The following is a 21,887-nucleotide window of genomic DNA, read 5'->3' on the forward strand; positions in this document are numbered from 1 at the left end:
AGTAATAATGCAAAATAAAAACTATAGATGGATATTTTTCTGATTAGGGAATGCCATTCTAAGCAATATAAATAAAGGCAGAAAAGATATTTATAAAGCAGCTTGAAAAATACAGCCCCATAAAAAATTAAAAGATGAATGACAAAAAAGCAATTGCTTTTATATATAACAAAGGAATGACATTCTTTACCTATTAACAGTCTCTCATTTATTTATGTGTAGAAAAGGAATATTCCAATATAAAAACACATAAGGAATTTAGAATATAATATTCAAATAAGAAGACATACAAGTGACCAATAAGCACATTAAAATGTTTAACCTCACGTAAGTAAAAATTAAAATGAAAAATTCAATTTTTGCCTACAACTTAATTACTCAGGGGTGGGAGAATGTTTAAAAACTTAGCTTTCTTTCTTGTCTTTCTTTCCTTCTTCCTTTCTTCCTTTCTTCCTTTAGTAGGCTCTACACCCAACGTGGCATTTGAACTCACAACTGCAAGATCAAGAGGCACAGGCTCTACAGATGGAGCCAGCCAGGTGCCCCCAAAACTTAGCATTCTTATGTATAGCTAGTACTTATTGCTTTTAGCTTAAAATAACCTTTATTTGTATATACTCTTGTTCATATAGCTTATATCTATTTTTGTTCATTCTCTTTGCAGATCTGTACTCATCTAGAAGTTGACATGTGGTCACACTGGAGTCTGAGTTTATTCCTCACCTAGATCATGATGATTTTATAGTTGAAAGCTTGTCTTCAAAGAAGGCCTCTTGTCCTTTTTAGAGTCTCTAACTCTACAATCTTACCTGTTTTTTTCCCTTGGAATTTAAAAAATCTGCTTTCTTAAAGAATAAATCAATTTTCTTTTCTTCTTGGTGAACTAAACAAGTTCATTTCTTTTTTATCTCCCATGAAGATATCAGTAAGATAGGCAACATTTTATCACACACCCAGGTTTTAGATTTTTGGCAGATGTCTATATGGTTGACATCTTCATTAGGACCTTCTTTTTCTTTCTTTCTTTTTTTTTTTTTAAAGATTTTATTTATTTATTTGCCAGGGAGAGAGAGAGAGAGTGCGCACAGCAGGGGAAGCAGCAGGCAGGGGGAGAGGAAGAAGCAGGCTCTCTGCTGAACAGGGAGCCCCATGCGGGGCTCCATCCCAGGACCCTGGGATCATGACCTGAGCTGAAGGCAGATGCTTAACTGACTGAGCCACCCAGGCGCCCCTTATTTTTCTGTTGTACCAGTTTTGTCACATAATCCTTATTTAACCTGATCTTACAGACTATAATTTATGAACGCTCTTAAACAAACAACAGCATAAAATGTTTTTATCATATATATTAATAATTTATCATCTATCCATCATCATCTTTATCCTTATGCTTACAACTTCCAGTGTTCAATTATATAAAAAGAAGGACATCCTGGGACCATACTTTCTCTTTCCAATTTCTCATTTCCACATTGGTATATAATTTCTCTGATCCTCAGTTTCTTAGACTGAAAAATGGTTGTTCTAGAGGATAGGACCCTTTCAGCTATAGAATTGCATTATCTTTTCCAATCACTTCTCTTTCTCTGTTGCCCATTTCATCTGAACAAAGCACATAGTGCTTCCAGACTGACTCCCATTCAAATCAGATTCTTCTTCTTCTTCTTCTTTTTTTTTTAGATTTTATTTATTTGAGAGAGAGAGCAAGAGAGAGTGAGGGAGCATGAGTGGGGGGAAGGGCAGAAGCAGGCTCCCGCTGCACTGAGCAGGGAGCCCGAAGCAAGGCTCCATCTGAGGACCCTGGGATCGTGACCCGAGCCGAAGGCAGATGCTTAACTGACTGAGCCATCCAGGCGCCCTCAAATCAGATTATTCTTAATCCTCTTTCTGATAATTAATTATGAATTAGTGGACACTCCCAATATTATGCATCTGTTTTTGTCATTCATGCTCTTCTTCAAAGTATCTGCTTTTAATTATCTGAGCAATTTTCTCTACCTTCAACTTTTAACTTAAGGTCTTTTACATTTGTTGGGGGGGCACCTGGGTGGCTCAGTCATTAAGCGTCTGCCTTCGGCTCAGGTAGTGATCCTAGGGTCCTGGGATCGAGCCCCATGTTGGGCTCCCTGCTCCGCGGGAAGCCTGTTTCTCCCTCTCCCGCTCCCCCTGCTTGTGTTCCCTCTCTCACTGTGTCTCTCTGTCAAATAAATAAATAAAATCTTTATAAAAAAAGGTCTTTTACATTTGTTGTATAGTACTCTGTTTCTCAAAGTGTGTTCTGTGGAACACTAGCTATGTGAAATGTTAAGATATGCTACATGGTAAAAACAACAATAACAGCAACAAATGAGGAGGGATTCTAAGGTCAAGAATGTCTAGAAAGTATTGGGTTAAGTGAAATAAAACTTGTAGGACTTCTCAGTGCCTTTATATGCTAATTTATACTGAGAATTTAAGTGCTAATTTAATTTATAAGCTATAACAAAAAATGAAATTTATGCAGTTATTTTCAAAATTATTTCAATATACAGCTCTCTTTTAGAGAATATCCTACAGAATTAGCATTTATCTTTGGAAATTGTTATAAACACCTCCATATGCTTCTGCACATCCAACTCACTTTTACATGGAGTCTTCGTTAGGGTATTGAACCTTCTTTCTAAGATAGGTTACCCACAATTAAAGAAAAAATGAATTCCTGGGCACCTGGGTGGCTCAGTCGTTAAGTGTCTGCCTTTGGCTCAGGTCACGATCCCAGGGTCCTGGGATGGAGTCCCGCATCGGGCTCCTGGCTCAGCGGGAAGCCTGCTTCTCCCTCTCCCACTCCCCCTGCTTGTGTTCCTGCTCTTGCTATCTGTCTCTGTCAAATAAATAAATAAAATCTAAAAAAAAAAAAGAAATCCTATTTCATGAATATAATTTGTATAAATAGCTATTCACTTTCTATTTCCTCTTTTCCAAAGTTCACACATCCAGAAGGCATTAAAACGACTGAATTCTTTAAAACCTTTCACATGTTCTATGTGTAATTTTGAAGCCACTGGAGATACCCATCAGATTTCCTTCAAGTATTATCTGTTGTTCATTCTCTTGTCATTCAGCAAAAACGGGTAGTAGTTCACAAATGGTCAGATCTCAGGTGCCCGCCACAGAAATTGTAATAACCAACTCTTTGGGAATTTTCTGCTTCTTATGGGGAGCTCCTGTGGTTTGAGTTTTTTTTTTTTTCTTCTTGTTTCTCCTTATTCATTCTTTTTCATTCAGTAATTTATCAACTTCTTAAAAGTAATTTTAATTCTTCAGGGCTGCCTTAGAATTTTCTCCCCTGCCCGTTTCCTTCTCAGTGATTTCCAGCACCCCACAAGAATCTTTCATACTATTGAGAAACCAGAATATAAGAAGCAGCTATTTACATAGCTTACTTTCCTCCTAAGTAGGGCATCTAAGCCCTGTAAGTTGCACGTAAGTGATGAATGCCTGAAGCCTTCCCTCTGTAGATTTCTCATCTAACAGCTCTACACTAATGATTTCCAAATGTGTTTTTGGCCCTATTCTCTTTCCTAAACTCTGGGGTCAAGTATTCAGTTGTAGTTGTTATCTCCAGGTTGAATATCTGGTGGCATCTCAAACTCCACATGGTAAAGCAGAAATCTTATTTCTCTCAAAACTTGCTTCCTCCCTATCTTCTCTGTTTCAATCCAGCACCGCCAATAGGCTAATTGCTAAGAAACTCATGAGTCTGCCAGGAATCCCCTTTTCTCTCTCCCTATAAACCTCATTCATCAGCAAGACCTTTAGTTCTACTCCCAGAGTAGAGCCTGCATCTTCCTATTTCTTAATATCTCTACTACAACTGTAGTTGTCCAAACCACAAATGTCTCTAGACTGGACAACAGCCAGTCTCCTACCTGGTGTTTCTGCTTCGATTCTTTTCTCTTATACATAGTAGCCAGAGTGTGATTTTTAAAAAATGCTAATTAAATCTTACTCTCTGGTTTAAAAAACCTTTCAGTGTTTTGGCAGTGCAGCATAATAAAAACTCTTAACTATGGTTTTCAAGACCCTTTGTGATCTGGCTTCTACCAGCTATCTGACCTCATTTCACACACTTTTCTTGTGCCTTGAAAATGCCAAGTACATTCTTTGTTACACTCTTTATGTTAACTGGTCCCTATGCCTCGAGTGTAATTAACCCGGATCTTCTTACGGCTGGCCCTTTTCCATTATCTAGGCTTTGGCTCAAGTGTAAACGCAGTGAAACTTCCCTCATCCCTAGTTCAAAGCAGTGTTCCTTTCTCTACTGTCCTCCCCACAAGTCATTCTTATTACTACTGCATCATTTTTATTCATTGCAATTATGATTGTCAGAAATAATCTTAGTTGTTTTCCTTTTATTCTTTGCTTTTTAAATGTGATTTGTTACGGCAGGGACCTAGTCTGTCTTCACTGCTGCATGCCTGGTGCCCGTATAGTGCCTGACACAGAGAAGGCCTCAATACTTTGTTGTGTTACCTATTAAACATGAATGTCTTCAGCTAAACTAACTTTTTGTAAGTACCTTGTAAACTGACAAGGAAACTTTTTTTCTGGTAATAGAAAGTTGGGGGAATACTTTATCCAAACTTTAAAAGAAAATGAAACACGTGTTCTGACATTAAAAAAAAAACAAAAAACAAAACACAACTGCCTAGAGAATTCAGAACAGCATTGTATCAAGAATAAACCCACCATTCTCCTACTTTAGCTGAATCTGGCATATTAGAAAAATTATACTCTACCATGGATGAAGAGAACTACTTCATGAGTAAGAAGGCAGGGAAAATGCCAGTCTATCCAGGTAGACCTTATCACACCATCAGATCCAGAGAGAATAAATTTAAATCTCTTCTAGAGCAGCGAATGACATAGTGTCATTGGAGACCTTCAAGGCCCCGTTGCTAAGCCTGAGAACAGGGGTCTAACAGGAAGCTAACTTTTGATGTCCTGTCCTGGGTCAGAAGCAGAGATCAAGACATACATACATACATATATACATAGAACAAAACGGAATAAAATACAACTTAAATACAAAAGAAAACGTACATACTGATTTGCTCGAGTAGGTGGTATGCGCACTTGTGCAGCGTAAGGGGAAGGACTGGAGAAGTGGGCTACATAATTTGCCCAGCCCACTGCAAAATGAAAAATTATTAAGAATTCCAAGATGGTGAGAGGCAGCAAAGCATTGTGGCAGAGCGTTACACCCAGCAGGGCCCTTCTGAGGTCAGGGCCCAGTGCACGTGCACAGTCACACCCCTGAAGCCCATCCTGGGGGGGAGGATAAGATTAGAATTCGTCTCCGCAGACTGGGAAGCACCCATCCCCCTACCCCTGTCAAGACAACAACAGCAACAACGAAAAGCAACTACCAGAACTGGAGCAGATAGTGCCCAACCTTGATGGTGGTGCTAGTGATGGTGGTGGCGCTGGGTGAGGCTGGGAGCACCAGTCCTACAAAGCAGACTTTAGAATGATGGGAGAGGAAAAAAACCAGGGTGTCTGAGGCTCCAGAAGTAAAGGTGTCAGATAGAGAATAAGATAAAGGGAAAGAGGCCACAGCAGACCTTCCTCCTGTCTTTATGTAGACAATGCCTGCTCTTTCAAGAGACCATCTCCTCAGTTCGGCCACTTGTGTAAGTCTGGTGCCTTGGGAGCCGCGGTGGAGTAGGTGGAGTTGAGCATCGGGGTGTGTCAGACACAAAAAAGGTAGAGACAGGTTTAAATACATTTCCGTGGACAGGCTTCCTACCCTCTCTGGCAAGAAACCCGAGGGCTCCCAGAAGGAGGCGGGCTGTAATTGGATTTCCGAGGACCCTCTATTTTCATCCTCCCTTGAAGCTTCGAAGGTAAGACCCACGGAAAACCGCAGGGCTCGGCATCCTTTGGTCCATCACAGGTCACCCCACTGGTAGAAGTGCGTTGTCCTCGGGCATTTGGAACTGGTGGCGGGGACTGGGGACAGGGAAGCTGGCGGCGCTAGGAAGCGGGTCGGAGGAGATGCGCCCCGTCCCCTCCGTCTGCGGCCGGGCACCCCGGCCAGCGGAGACCGGAGTCCGGACGGAGAGGGATGGACCACGCCCGCGGAGGCGGCCTCAAGCCCCGCCGCTCAGTCCTGCCCGGGCTCGGGGAGGCTCAGGCCCCGGGAACCCAGGGCAGAGGGGGCGGCGACCGGGCACCCTGCGGCTACTGCGGCCGCGCGGCCGCGGCTCTTGCGGCTCCGGCGCCCGCCGGATGGTGTCTCCGCAGTGCCCGCCTCCAAGCTCCCCTTCCCCGCCCCTCGCGCCCCCTTCCCCGCCCCCGCCCGGCGCCCGGCGCGGGGCGGCCCGGCTGCGCTGACCCGCCGCCCCGGCCCTCGAAGCGCGCCGCGGCGGCTGCTCCACGGCGGCGGCAGCGCCTCCCCCGAGCGGCGCCCGCGCTCCCGGCGGCGCAGTCCTCCCGCCTCAGCCATTTTCCCTCCCCCATTCCCCTCCCGATCCTCATCCTCTCGCCCTCCCCCCGCGCGGGGACTTTTCCGGAAAGTTTTTATTTTCCGCCTCGGCTCTCGGAGAAAGAAGCTCCCGGCTCCGCGGCAGCAAAACTTTTCGGCTGCCGCTTCGCCGGCCCCCGCCCTCGGTTGTCCGACCCCGCGGCCCTTGGCGCGCCCTGCCGAGCGATGAGCGCCCCTCCGGTCCTGCGGCCGCCCAGCCCGCTGCTGCCCGTGGCGGCGGCGGCAGCGGCGGCCGCCGCCGCGCTGGTCCCGGGGTCCGGGCCGGGGCCCGCGCCGTTCCTGGCTCCCGTCGCGGCTCCGGCCGGGGGCATCTCGTTCCATCTGCAGATCGGCCTGAGCCGCGAGCCCGTGCTGCTGCTGCAGGACTCGTCCGGGGACTACAGCCTGGCGCACGTCCGCGAGATGGCTTGCTCCATCGTCGACCAGAAGGTAAGGCGCCGTACAGGGGGCGCTGCCCGTCCGGTCGCCCCTCGCGACAACTTTCCGGCTCCGGGGGCTCGGCCGGGAGCCAGCCTCGCCGGCGCTCTGGAAGGGTCTGGCACCGGCCAGGGTTGGACGCCGGCATCTGAGACACTGTATTCCCTGTTGTCCGGTTCTCCCCTTGCCTCATCTTCTTGCATTCCCGCTTTCTCTGCAGTCCGCATCCTCCTCACCCATTTCCATTCCTCTCAGGACGTTTCCAGGTATGTTGCTTCCCCATTTCTCTTAGCGCCTCTCCCTCCTCTTAAGACTTCCCGGCTCCCCCCCTTTCTTCCCTCTGGACCCTGGACCGGCACGTTCCTGGCGCCAGATTCCTCCTTCCCATACCAGAGCTCCCCCCGCCTCCCCTCCCGGGACACGCTCAACACGATTTCAGCACCACTCCCTTCCTCTTCAGGCCCCTCTCCCAGCTCAGACTGATGCTGAGGAGTTCCTGGAATGATCTAGAGATGAGGAATTTCTCACCTGTCAAATAAGCTTTTAAGAGGGGATGATTGACTCAGCCAGCTGTGAAAACAACTGACCAGATCACAACCACTCACCTCCTGGTAGTTTTTTAGTCCTACCCTTGTGTGAACGTGAAAGCAAATTTTTCAACCCTGAGGCACTGATAGTGGGGCATTGAAGTGGAGGCACAGACATATAAAAGGTGGGGGCACTCCCAGGAGCACCCCAAGGCTGGCTGTGCCCTTAAGTTTGAGGCTGTGGGACTCTGGACAGTAGTTACAAAAGGCAGGTTGGAAAAAGGGCCGTTATCCTGGGCCAGCCCACCCAGGGAGGAGACTCACCCTCCCCACCACTGTTTATAGTGCAATTCTGAATTTCAGGGTGTTTCTGTAGCCATCTAGAGTGATGTTGCATGGAAAGGGGTGATAAGAGTGTGAAGGAGAGGGGGCCATGGCGCCAGGCTTCTCAGTATAAACAGGCAGGGTTTAGGGGGTGGGGACAGAAGTCTCTAAAGGTGCTGAATTTCAGCCCTGGAGGACTGGCTAGTACTTGCCTTATAAAGGTCACTTGAATAATCATGAATGTTTTCTTTAAAGTATTTGGAACAGAGTTTGCTAAATCCGAGCGTTGTTAATTGTGGCATCAAGCACAGGGATTTTAGAAAAAGCCCCAGGGAAAAATCAGTAATCTAAGAAGTTTGTAAAAGTTCTGGATGCTAGACTAAGGCAACAGTGGTGTCAAGAATTTTTGGTTATTCAATGTAGTGACATTTTATATTGCATATCATTCAATCTTTTTCAACTTGCACGTAAATGACAAATTCTGTCTAATTCTAGTATAAGTACCGTCCTGTGCCTCCTCATCAATATTATGGAATATTAGTTGCAGGTGAACAGGAGTACTCTGCTCAGCACTGAAAGCCTTCCCTTAGTGGAAGTTGTAGTCTACAACAGTCTTCATGAGGGTGCAAACCGGTGGATTTAAGAGCATTACTGGATAAGCATAAAAACAATGTATAATGAAATTTCTGAAAAAGCTAATGCAATTGTACAGAATTTTCATTTACCTAAAGTTAAAATAAGTGGTAGAGTCACGGGGAATATTCAGATTGAGTCAGATTAATATGGATGGACTGTTTTGACCAGCTTTAACACACAACACACACACACACACACACACACACACACACACACACACACACACACACACCCACCCCTTGATGGAGTTTAGGATGGAGAGAAACATTAATGGTTCAAGAGGTTTGGGGATTTGGGATTTTGAATGGAGAGTGAATTCCAGTTGTCGCAGTAGCTACCAAGAAGGGGGTTATATGGAGGGAAGGATATGAGTGCAAAGGGAGCGAGACTCCAAACACCTATGGATTGCAGTAGGCCTGAGCATAGTGACTAGGGTATTTAGAGAAAATATAACTGAAAAGGCCTTAAAATTAGAATGAACTCAAATTAGTAGAAGCCTCAGTAATCTTCCACATAGAGATATCAAACCAAGGATATCTGAAAGATGTATTTGCTGTGTGGAAGATGTTTTAGAATGCCAAAAATGTTATGGTAGAAAGAAAACTGGAATTCAGTCATGAGCTACTTGAGACCTGAGCCAACACTCTGGGGAGAGACCTGGAAAGGTACCGGCAAGGGAAAATCGTCAGCCTTGGTGGCTGATTTATAAGGGGAACCTCTTCCTTTTGTATTTACTCTTGTAGCTCTTCTCTTGCTGAAAGAAGAGTTTGAGAAGTCAAATGGCTTGGGATAGCCAAGGTAAAGAACTCCCTTGTACTTTTTTTTTTTTAAGGTTATGGCATAGAGTTCGATTTAGAGATATGGATTTGAGGGTTATTTATATACAGAATACTGTAAGTAAATATTTACTGGATGGTGGGTCTGGACAGAAAAATTTCCATCTATCTGTCTTCTGTCATCTGTCTTGAGATACATTATTACCCGAGGCAGAAACAAGATTAAGAGGGCTGAATATCCATCACAGGATAGCAGGGATCACTCTGCTTTGTGACAATGGAAATGGCAGACAGGGTCAGTGCTGAATTAAGGAAATGGGAGGAGATCCTTTGTCCCTTATTTCAGGTTCTTTTTAAGTACTGGCTGAAGATAGCCATGATAGGAGGGAAAAAGAGAGAGGGAGGGAGGGAAATGAATGTTTTAGGTTGGAACTGAGAGTTTGAAGTCGTTTACAATTTATAATGTAGTCATGGAGTCATGTTGGGCTTACAGCAGAAGGGTCTCCTGATTTTCTGAGCCCTCTACATTCATTGTTTTTATTTTTGTTTTTTTTTAAGATTTTATTTATTTATTTGAGACAGAGAGAAAGCACAAGCAGGGAGGAGGGTCAGAGGGAGAGGGAGAAACAGACTCCTTGCTGTGCAGGGAGCCCGATGCGGGGCTCGATCCCAGGACCCTGAGATCATGACCTGAGCTGAAGGTAGACACTTAACTGACCGACTCAGCCACCCGGGCGCCCCTCTACATTCATTGTTTCATTAACTTTTTGAAAAGGGGTTTCATAGGATTTGAGAATTCTCCGAGTACTCACACTAAAAGAAATCAGAGTAGCTTAAATCTTTGGAATTATTAGCTGACAATTCAATTTATTTCCTCAACATTCATGGGCCATTTCTTGTGGGGTGTGCGAATGAGGTGTATAGGGCTGTATAAGAGAGATCCTGTCCCTGAGAAACTCATCTTAAAGTTATTACTGTTGTTATTTAGAATTTAGAGTATAGTTTTTCTTTGATTATGTAGGTTTGGAAAGTATGGCAGACATTTGATTGTACTTGAAAAATTTTTAATGGTAATTCAGCATTTTAAGGTAAATGTAGTCCAAGTATGTACTGAATTATATGGCTAAAGAATTATTTCTTTTATCTTTTAGTTTAGGTCAAAATCTAGTCTGGCTCTTCTGTATGTAACAATGTTTAAATATACAAGAGTTATTCCTTCTTTTTTGGAAGTATTAGCCTAAGGTTTTACTTATGTTTATTTCTTTACTTTGCAAGCATATAACCTTGAAGGCTGGTTGTATATAAAGACATGCATTTTGTTAGTATACATGATTATTGTTTTCTGGAAGGTAAAAAAATAACAGTAATGGACTTCCCTTTGAAACACTGTTACTTTTTACTATCAAAGGAACCTTGAATGTACAGACTAAGAAGGAATTGTTTTGAGGCAAGGAACAGTATTCCAAAGGACAAATTAGTTTGGTTTTATAGTACATTGTCTATCTACACACACACACACGCGCGCGCGCACACACACACACACACACACACACACACACTTTATTTAAACAAGCAGTATTAATTTAGGGATGTGAGTTGCAACTAATATGACTATCTGTCCATTCATTTTGGTTGTTATCTTATTAGAAAGATGACTCATATTTCCCTTTTGAATTTACTAAAATGAACTAAGAACATCAGTAAGACTCTTGGCATATAGTTTCAGTTTACACAGTCATGTATCTGACCAGAGAAACTAAAGAGTGAGATTTTATAGAAGATAGCTCACTAAAGGAATAACAAAGGTTAGTGCCTTGGTTTGAGAGCAGCTTTGGTATGCTTATAATTGTTTCACTTTCTTAATTGTAAATTGTTCTCTTAACAGTTGTAGTGTCATTTTTGCCTTTATTGTAATTTTAGCTACTCTCTTTCTACAGATTAAGCTGGAAATAATTAACTGCTTGATCAGCTCAACATATGAGGAACAACAAAATCCTTTTAAGCTAATGATGGTGTTTGGGTCTTAGATGTATACTTTTTATTCAGATTTTATATTTGTCATTATTATAGGTCATTTGATTTCTGATTTAATGATGAAGTACAGAAGTTGTCATTTCATTAAGTGATTCTTAACATAATTCAATAGTGTATGTTTAAAATTATAATTTCAAGCTTAGTAGTATAATAGGAATATATTTTGATATATATGTAATGCTCATGTACTATATATGTGCAGTTTTTACATATATACATAGTAGTTTATTATCTAAGTATATAAGTGTGTTTTGGAACATAGTTTTAAAAGCCCACTTTGGGGGCGCCTGGGTGGCTCAGTCCTTAAGCATCTGCCTTCGGCTCTGGTCATGATCCCAGGGTCCTGGAATCGAGCCCCGCATTGGGCTCCCTGCTCAGCGGGAGGCCTGCTTCTCCCTCTCCTACTCCCCTTGCTTGTGTTCCCTCTCTCGCTGTGTCTCTCTCTCTGTCAAATAAATAAATAAAATCTTCAAAAAAAAAAAGCCCACTTTGTCATGAATAGCCTCCAGATGCTGAAATATTGTTTTATATTGTTGTATTGTAGCCTGCAAGAAGTGGGGCCTCATTATATAGCTCATAATCCAAAGAGAAACTTTGCTTTATATTTTCTGTCATGCACAGAACTGAACAACTTATCATTCTTTCTTTCTTTTTTTTTTTTTAAAGATTTTATTTATTTATTTGACAGAGAGAGACACAGCGAGAGAGGGAACACAAGCAGGGGGAGTGGGAGAGGGAGAAGCAGGCTTCCCGCTGAGCAGGGAGCCCGATGTGGGGCTCGATCCCAGGACCCTGGGATCATGACCTGAGCCCAATGCAGATGCTTAACCACTGAACCACCCAGGTGCCCCAGAAAACCTTTTCTTATAGAGGTATGCTATTTGACAGTTCTCACAAGAAGAATATTCCTTTTTAGAAAAAATTTTATTTAAGTAGTCTCTATCCCAATGTGGGGCTCGAACTCACAAACCCGAGATTGTGGGTCATATGTCCGTCCTTCTGACTGAGCCAGCCAGGCACCCCACAAGGAGAATTCTCTAGAATATTCTATATTCTAGAAAGTATTCTAGAGAACATTCTAAGAATTAGATGATTGGCTGTTTTGACAAATATAGAAATTAATTTGGGCCTTTAGATCCAGGATTGAGATAAATTTGAAAGAATTTTCTGTGAAATCTATAGTGTGAGTGTATGTGGGAGTGGGGGTCGGAGGGTAGGTGGGGCTGGAAAATTTTTAATAAAGTTTGAAAATTTGCCCCATACTTGATAACTGTGTTGGTCCGTATCAACAGACTCCTTCACAGCTATTAAGGGAGATTTAAAACTTATTTAGCAGTTATTATCCCTTTTTTTTTTTTTTTTTTTTTTGGTGAGGTGATTGTATATAGGCCTTCATCAGTTTATGCATGAATAACTTTATTGACCCTACTGGACAGTACAAACAAATTTGTAAGCCTGTGAATGTGTGGTTGTGACTTATCTAAGGTTACTTTGAACAATAAGGATATATATATAAAGGATTAAATATACTGCCTGGCAAATAGCTGTATAGTAAATAGCATTATTGATATTCCACGGCTTTACAAACTAGCATACTGTCTTGTTAGCAAAAGAAATGTGTACTTTATTTTATTCTTATATCAACATTTGAATAAAATTGTAGTATTAAAAAGCAGTATGACTTTAAGGCCTGTAAGGCCTAGCTAATATGTTTTCTCTGTCGTCTATAATACGGCAAATCTTAGGAGTAGTTGTTTGAAACTGCTTCTCAAATTTCCACCTCTCAGAATTCCTCAAGGAGTAATTTGATTATTGCTAAATGCAAAACACATATGCTGATAAAAGTACAGCACATCTTCATTGCTTTTTATTATTTTTGACAAGAAGTTGATTTAATTCTTTTTCAGTTGCAAGTGTAATTTCAATGATATTTCATTTGATAAAAAAGGGAAATAAAATAGGTAAGGGTATGGTATTTGGCAACATAATGATTCTCAGATCTGGTCCTGAAGACCAAAATCAAAAGTTCCTTTGCAAGTCTGCCCTTGATACGAGGAGGAAGGCACTTGGAAATGACTTTGGGAGATCATATTTTGCTATTATACTAGCATCTAGGGGTTGTTTGCTAAGTTGTTACATCTGATGAATAACTCATATAACATAGTTGTTCACACACATGCTGAAGTGTGATATTGGGATGAGAGGCAGTTTTACTGGGAAACAACTGAGTTAGCCGTTTCGCTGAGCCAATCAGATCTTTTCACTAATTACCCCTTGCCTCTTATTAAAGTCCATGCCCCGTTATAAAACCTTTAAACAACCACAATCAGTAAGTATCCATCCATCTTTTAAAGAAGAGTAGAAGAGATAATTACATGAAACGTGTTTGTGATTTAGACTGGAATCACTGAAGAAGCTCTCAAGCTGTACCAAGAAACTAGTATGATCAGGATAGCAGGGCTGGACCCAGATTATATTAGGGGTGGATAAAATGCAGTTCATAGGAATTGATCATAACATGAGAGTTCTTTGTTTCATTTTTATATTTGTTTGCTTTGCTTTGGACATAACTAATATTTCTGACTTCTGACCTTCTAGAGTCACCTTGATTCATCTGAAAGATCTAAGCTCAAATGTGAAAGTAGAGGTTAAAAAAAGAGGGGGGAGTATTTTTAAAGATTGTGCTTAACTTTTAATTTCCTCAGCATTATTCTAGAGAGGCTTTGAAAATGAGATTTCAGTTTCTTAAAACTTTTCTTAATGTTGGAATATGTTAGAACACAAAAGAACAAGATAAAAGTGGATCAGTTTTTCTATATTGATAGAAATTAGATACAGAGAAAATGGTTATTTTGCTCACATATATTCAAAATTTTTTTCCATCTACAAGAATATGTGAAGTTTCCCCCAGGAATTTCTTTGATACTGTCAACCAAGTCTTTTTGTACCATTAAAAACCAATAATGACAGCACCACTTGAAGCTACTTGGCAGCAGGGAAACCCACATTTGGCCGTCTCTTACTCTGTCTTTCTAGTCTCACACAGAAAAGAGATAATTAAATAAAGCTTTTGATTACCTGACCACTATAGCCATTATGGAATATCGCATATTTTAGATAGTCAGAAAGGTAGAATTGGTATAAAAACACCACAGGTTAAGACACAATTTTGCCTGTCAAAATTTATAGTTTCCTGTATAGAAGTTTCTTCCAAAGTCGCAAAAAGGTTTTATTTGGCTAAAGCTAGACGGTTGATACAGCAGCTTAGCAATGTTGGCAGATATGAAGATTAGATTTTTAAATATGCAATCATGTAGGAATTTTGTTCAACTTATTTTGGTGAAAGGGGGAAAAATATGTACCCTTCACTGGTTCATTGGCTTTTATTCTGACTAAGCCACTCACTGATTGACGAGGAATTTGTTGAATTTATTGCTTGTTTTTAGGCATAATTTAAAAAAAAATTCTGATTTCTACTCTCCCTAATTGTCAGCAGCTACTTTTTTCACATATGTATCATCAAATAAATAAAAAATATGAATGTGACAATGAAAATATTGAGCAAAAGATATCATTGTGCCTAATAAATGGTATTATTGATAATCTAAGGTCTATAGAATAGTACATTGTCTTATTAATAAAAGAAACATAGTTTTTATTAGCAGGAAACTTTTCTAACTTACTTTGGTAAAAAAAGTTATATGTAGCTTTTGTTTGTTCAGATTGTTGGAGAAATGCCATACTTTGAGCAACTGAAGCTTGCTTCAGTATACAAGTTTTGTTACAAAAATAATACACTTAAGATCCAATGAAAAGAGTATTAAATATGCAAAATAAAGATATGTGTCTTTTCCTTTTTCATAAACAATGAGATAAAAAGAATCAATATAATCAAAGCCTGATTTGATAAGACGTGTCATAGACAAAAACATAATTTGCACATCAAATAAGACAATTTATTCAAATGTGAAATCCATATACCACTAAATAATTTTGCTTTTTGTCTATTTTTCATAAATGTTTTAAGTTGACTTTAAATATTTTTTGCTGGAAATTTATTCAGCTTGATTTATGTTGATGTAAATTTCAGATTTTCTTAAGAAGCAGAATAGTTTCCAGGAATCATTAGTAAAGATTAAACCAATAGGTTAAAGTGTTAATAAAGATTTTTAAACTGTCAGTGTTGAAAATGCCAAAAAATCAAACCTTTTCCTAGGTTGTCTAAATAAGTCATACTAACGATATAATAACTAGTGGATAATTATGGAACTATCACTAGATTTGAAGGGATAACCGTAGCCAGAGTAGAGACACCAGGGATTCAGTTCTAGTTCAGGTGCTTGCATTAAGTTCCAGAGAATTAATTGATTGAATTAGGCCAGGTCAAATATTTATTCATGACACTGTGTCTCAACATTTTCATCAATTAAACATGAACATTTTTTCCCCCATTTTTTTAACTCCTTAGATTTTGAGAAACAGCGGTAGGCTTGTGGTCAGGCAGGGCTCCTGAGGTGGGACTAGGAGTTCTTATAATACCTCAGATTGGCTCCATCCATCTCAAAGTTCTCGGGGTATCATGGCCAACCTTCAGGGAGGGACATTCGTAAGGGCTCCAGGGCATCTGGTATAGGGAATGGGAAGAATTTGAAGACACCTAAGGGTGATTTCTTTATCAAAGAAAACAGATTATTAGGGTGGGACAGGAAAATATTTCTCATTTTACGGAAAAGTCATCTCCTGGCCATGAGGAACCGTCTGTAGAGTCTTTGCACTCAGTGTCTTTGAAAGGTTTGGTGTGCATTCTGGATATGGAAAGCTGCAACTCAGAACGTATGTGACTTACAGAGTTATAATTATTTAGAGACTGGTTAGTCCAGTCAGACCCTCAGAACAGTAACAGTAGGGCTCGAGGCCCCTTGACCAAAAGCAGTGGTCTAGGTTGAACAGCTGTAGCTTTTGCTCTGGTCAAAAGCTGGAGAGTCAGGAAAATGGTGGGATTGGAGGGGTGGCAGTTAAGGTTTGGTATCACTGGTGACCTGAGCAGGCTACTGTAGGCGAGGCTTTTGGGATTATGAGACTAGTGACACCAGAGGGCAGAAGAGGACAGTGAAGCTCTGACCTCCTGTGGCCTGAGTTAGCGAGCATGGCCCCACCACGTGACTCATGGATAGTAGTGGGGAGAGGTCTAGAGGTGGCTTTTTACAAGCTGAGCAGTTCTCCTTGGAAGTTTTCACAGTGTCGCAAATGAGAGGTTCAAGGAGCAACTCCAGGATGACTTGATAGGAGAGTTTTAGGAAAAGCTTGTCCCGGGAGCATTGGGTCATGCTCTGTAAGGTTCTGGACCTCATGGTAACAATGGCCGGCAGAGGGAAGCCTCCAGGAACAAAACCTTCCTGGCATGTACTCTGTGTGCCTGCCTGTATCTTGGCTTCTTTTCATTTGTCATCTCTGATTTTCACAGTAGCCCTTTGTGATAGACATTCTCTCTCCACTTTAAGGGTAAGGAACCTGAGGGTGTTAAATTGTTTACCCCATTCCACATGGCTACTAAGTAGAAAGCAAACCCCCCAGTATCTGATTCACTTCACTATAGCTATTCCTAAGAACAGAGGGGGTTGGGCTGGCCATAGATCTGAACAGAGAGTTTGGTTATCAGAGTATGGGAGAGGGGGAAATGTTAAATTTCCTATTGTGTTAGCCGAAATTTACTTAAAGGCACTTAAGCTTTGACAGTGTATTATTTATGTGTGTGTTTAAGTGATTTCTTAGTCTGGAAGGGTTCCCTCGTCTGGAATTCACATCCCACTTCATGGTCAGCTAAATGTGTAGTCACTCTGGTGGCCACCACAACAAGGCTTCTCTTACTGAGCAAGATCCTGCCCCCCTCTCCCCCCAAGTACTGATAAATAATGTAAGGAACATTAAAGATGGACTCTCCCTGGGAATATTAGGGCCATTACAGATAGCTGATTGCCCAAAGTATTTTAGAGCCATACCTCACCCTTGAGGAGTTAACATGCCTTTTTTTTTTTTTTTTTTTTTTTTTTTAAGTAGGTAGCAGAATTTGGTTTGAATTTACTTTTATTATACTCTGGTAAGAAGAGGTGGGGATAGCCATGCCTTACCCATCTTTAAATTTCCAGACACCACTGTTGTTTTTCCAAAGAAGTTAAATAACTTGTGTGATTAAATTGGCCTACCTTGGTTCACAACACTTCTTCCCAGGGAGATATGGACACGGAGGTGTCTTGGAAGAAGCGATTATGGAAGACCACCTGTTGATCATTGTGGCTCAAGACTTGTGGGTATAAAGAATCTTAGCTACCAGTGTAAATCAGTTAATCATTTTTTCTTGAATAGTTCATTGATTCTGAGGAGATTTTGAGAAAATAACTAAAGGTCCTTAAGAAAAGTGCCTTGCAGTGGTTGCTTTTCATTTGAGAGGTATTTGGAGTGCCCATATGCTAAGGATCATGTTTTGCAGATGCATTTTCTCTTTTTATAAGTTTTATGTATTTGTTTGCTTATTTTTGGTCAGTTATGAATGAACACACCCTAAGGTAAACTTACTCCCGCTTGTTGTGCATGATTAATCACAGTCCATGTGGAGGTTTTCTTTCCACTGCTGGCTATTCCAAATTGTGACTTGCCTTGCATTCCTTTGCATTGCTTGTATACAGGGCTGAGGCCAATATTTCCCTTGCAGACTAATGGTACTATCTTTAGGCTTTACAAAAATGTAGCTTTATATATAGACACGACATAATCTAAAGTATATTGGTAATTCAATTAAATCCAAAGGGTTCCTGCCCTGTATGACTACTGGGAAGCATGTAGTAGTTATTTGTTCCTAATAGGTGAGAAGGGTGCCTGAAATGTTGCCTCTTTTTGATAAATTTAGAACTTTTGCAGCTTTAATACAATGGATGAGTTACATAGAGAATTCTCTTTTGATATGACTTCCTGGTGGTCTCTTGGCTGACAGAAAGGCAGCAGACCTCTCCAGCTGTACTAGAAGTCTGAATCTGCTAGGTATCTGTTAGTCAAGTACTGTGCCTTGTAAAGCCTTATCTTGAGACCATTCGTCTTTAACTAGTAAGACACAGGGCATCAGTTACTGTTTGAGGAGTAGTTGGATGGGTCACTCATGCCTAGCTCTTCTCTACTAAATGACTAGTGCTGAGAAATAGAGTAGCTCCTAGACAGGAAGGCTCTGTGCCCTTCCCTGTGACAGATGTTAATTTCATCTATTGACATGGAATGAGCTGTTGTCACCCTGGTATGTAGATCTTCAGAATAATTAAATATAGCCAGTAGCTTGAATAGATCTTCAAAGAATAAAAGACTGAATCTTGCATGAACTTTGCTTTTATTCAATTCTTTGGGAATGGACTGGTAGAGTGGATCTGAGCTAATACACTATGTTAAATAGAATGACCGTAAAACCACTTGTCCAGAACCCTCAGTTTATGTCTGTTATCCTAGAATTCTTTTTGAGTGTGTGTTCAACAATAAAAACTGTGAAGTTTTAAGTTAAAAATAAACAACAAGCAAAAACAGAAAGAAAAACCTTCCTTAGGGAAGACATTTTATGTCTTTTGGCCAAAAATCCTTGTTTGTTTGTTTGTTTGTTTTTAAAGATTTTTTTAAATTTATTTATTTGGCAGAGAAAGAGACACAGCGAGAGAGGGAACACAAGCAGGAAGAGTGGGAGAGGGAGAAGCAGGCTTCCTGCGGAACAGGGAGCCTGATTCAGGGCTCCATCCCAGGAACCCTGGATCGTGACCTGAGCCGAAGGCAGATGGTTAATGACTGAGCCACCCAGGCGCCCCAAAAATCCATGTATATTTAAAGATAAAAGCAAAACTTATACCTAGAATTTATTTCATGGAAAGAATCATTAGATTATATATATATTGGCCATGTCATTTTGAATAACTTTTCTAAATGGAGTCTTAAGTTAAAAACAAAAACAAACACAAACATTACTTTGGTTAGAATGTTATCCCCTGTGATCAAAAGTTTTTGTGTAACTTAAAGATGAACTGACAATGAACATTTAGAATTGGTCTCATTAACTAGTTAATTAGATCTCACTTTGAATGTAGTATCTAAAGTAGTTTTAAGTCCACTTTCTCCAACCAGTGTAAATCAAGATACTTTGATAGGTTTGTACATGTTTATTGTGTCAAACAGCAAATAATTTTACTTATTTTGGTAGTTCATACTACCTTATTATTTCAAATGGGTAAACAGGAAAGGCCTGCCTTAAAGCTTCAGCACCCATGGCAACCATCACAAAGGCAAAATATACTGACTTACATGTAGGATAACATCATAGTTTTGAGTTGTACTTTATTATATTCTGTGCGCTGGAGAAAATAACATGGTCAGCAAAAAGAGAGAGAGAATTTCACACAAATGCTCTTGATTACTTAGAAAACTCATTTTCTATTTAAAAAATAGGCAAATGAGGGATATAAAATTTTGGAAATTGTACTGTCCCACAAGCACAACATGTAGGCTGTAGCTCATATTTTCTTAAGATGTTCAGAGGTGTAGACTGAATGACGCAAATACATGTTATACCTAACACTCTTTACTTGGTTTCTGTTGATAAATATGTTGTTGAAGTAATATTAAGAATTATAGGTTCAGAAATTATGTTGAAGGTTCTGGCTCCTGAAAAATAATGCAAGTCAATGGGTCTAAAGCTACCTGAAAAGGAGCTTGATTTTGTATAATCTTTTCTGTTTAGATTTCCCCACATGAAAAATTATAACTTTTATACTTCAATTACTTAATTATTTTTCTTTTATTTTGAAAATTACAAAATTACCATGTGTGATAGGTTGAATAATGACCCTCAAAGATGTTCACATTCTAATCCCTGGAATTTGTGAATGATAAGGCAAAAGGGACTTGGCAGATGTGATTAAGTTAAGAATTTTGAGACAGGGAAATTATCCTGGATTAACTGGGTGAGCCCAATCCCATCACACGAGGGCCTTAAAAGTGATCAATCTTCCAGGGTAGGTCAGATGGATGAGACTGAGAAGCAGGAGAGATTCTAACCGTGAGAGGGACTCTATCCCTTGTTGCTGACTTTGAAGATGGAGGAAATGGACAAGAGCCAAGGAATGCTGGGGTCCAAATACGGGGGAAGCAGGGGCGAGTTAGAGCACAGTAGTGATTGGAGATGTGACAACAGAAACAGAAGGTTGGAGTGATGCAAGGAAGGGGTCAGGAAGCAAGTAATACAAAGCTGAGAGCTCAGAGCTCAAAAATGCAAGAAAAGTGATCTTCCTTTAGAACCTCAGAGGGAACCACACCTTGACTTTAGCCCAGGGAAACTGATTTTGGACTTCTGATCTCCAGAACTGGAAGAGAATAAATTTATGTTTTTAAAAGCTGCTAGGTTTATGGTCGTTTGTTATAGCAGTAACTGGAAATTTAATATGTCACATTCATTGGAGAAAAGGTGAGAAATTCACATAAGCCCCCAAATGGATCATAATACCCAGATTTAAAATACTTTAATAAATATCAGATTTTTTTCCTACAAGTCGATAAGCTCATCAGAACTTCTCTATGGTTTTTTTATTCTTTTCTTTTGATACTATTGTTTTTTTCTAGTTTGTTTTTTTCTCCGACTTTATTGAAATATAATTAACACATAACATTGTCTAAGTTTGAGATATACAATATGATAATTTGATTCCTGTATATATTGCAAAATGATTGCCACAATAAGATTACTTAACACATCCATCACCTCATATAATTGCAATTTTTTTTTATAATGAGAGCATTTAAGATCTTTTGTAGCAACTTTCAAGTATATAATACATGATTGTTAACTATAATTACCATGTTTTACATTGCATTCACAGAACTTACTCATCTTGTAACTGGAAGTTTGTGCCTTTTGACCAACATGTCTCCATTTCAAACCACCCCACAGCTCTTGGCAACTACCACTCTATTCTCTGTTTCTTTAAGTTCAGCTTTTTTAGATTCCTCCTTTGAGTGAAATCATTCAGTACTTGTCTTCCTCTGACTTACTTCATTTAGCATAACGCTTTCAGGAACCGTCCATTTTGTTGCAAATGGTAGGATTTCCTTTTTTTGTGGCTGAAAAATATTCCTCTGTGTGTATGTGTGTATATGCGTGTGTATCTATCCCATTTTCTTTATTCATTTTTCCACTGATGGGCACGTAGGTTGTTTCCATGTCTTGGCTGTTATGAATAATGCTGCAATGAACATGGGGGTGCAGATATCTCTTAGAGATAGTTATTTCATTTTGTTGGATGTCTCTTCCTAATCAGTCTTTGTAGAGATAGGAGAAAAGAGAAAGTGTCCAAACTCACACTTTTTACTCCATATTTACTGTAACTATCACAACCAGATGGTTTTATTTTTCTTTTAATTAGTTTATTATTGAGGTAAAATTAGTATGTAACATTATATTAGTTTCAGGTGTACAACATAATAATTAGATATTATCATTCATTACAAAGTAATCACCACAGTAAGTCTAGGTACCACTTGTCACCATACAATTGACCCCTTTTACCCATTTTATTCACCCTCTAATCCCTTCTCCTGTGATAATTTCCCACATCTGTTCTCTGTATCGAT

General features: G+C 40.3%; 1 protein-coding gene across 4 annotated transcripts in view; it reads left to right on the plus strand.

Annotated features, from left to right (window-relative positions):
• The first annotated feature begins 6,362 nt into the window (after positions 1-6,362).
• The window catches only part of PRKD1 (protein kinase D1), a 319,380-nt gene continuing 303,855 nt past the window's right edge, over positions 6,363-21,887 (plus strand). For 2 of the 4 annotated variants that reach the window (XM_027569852.2, XM_027569853.2), the window contains exon 1: positions 6,364-6,955. In XM_027569852.2, the coding sequence (XP_027425653.1) occupies positions 6,692-6,955 (264 nt within the window). In that variant the 5' untranslated portion in view covers positions 6,364-6,691. Of the gene's footprint in view, positions 6,956-21,887 lie in introns of all 4 variants that reach the window. The other 2 variants (XM_027569854.2, XM_027569855.2) reach the window with 2 other exon arrangements.

The sequence above is a fragment of the Zalophus californianus genome, chromosome 6, assembly GCF_009762305.2.
Source record: "Zalophus californianus isolate mZalCal1 chromosome 6, mZalCal1.pri.v2, whole genome shotgun sequence".
NCBI lineage: Eukaryota > Metazoa > Chordata > Mammalia > Carnivora > Otariidae > Zalophus > Zalophus californianus.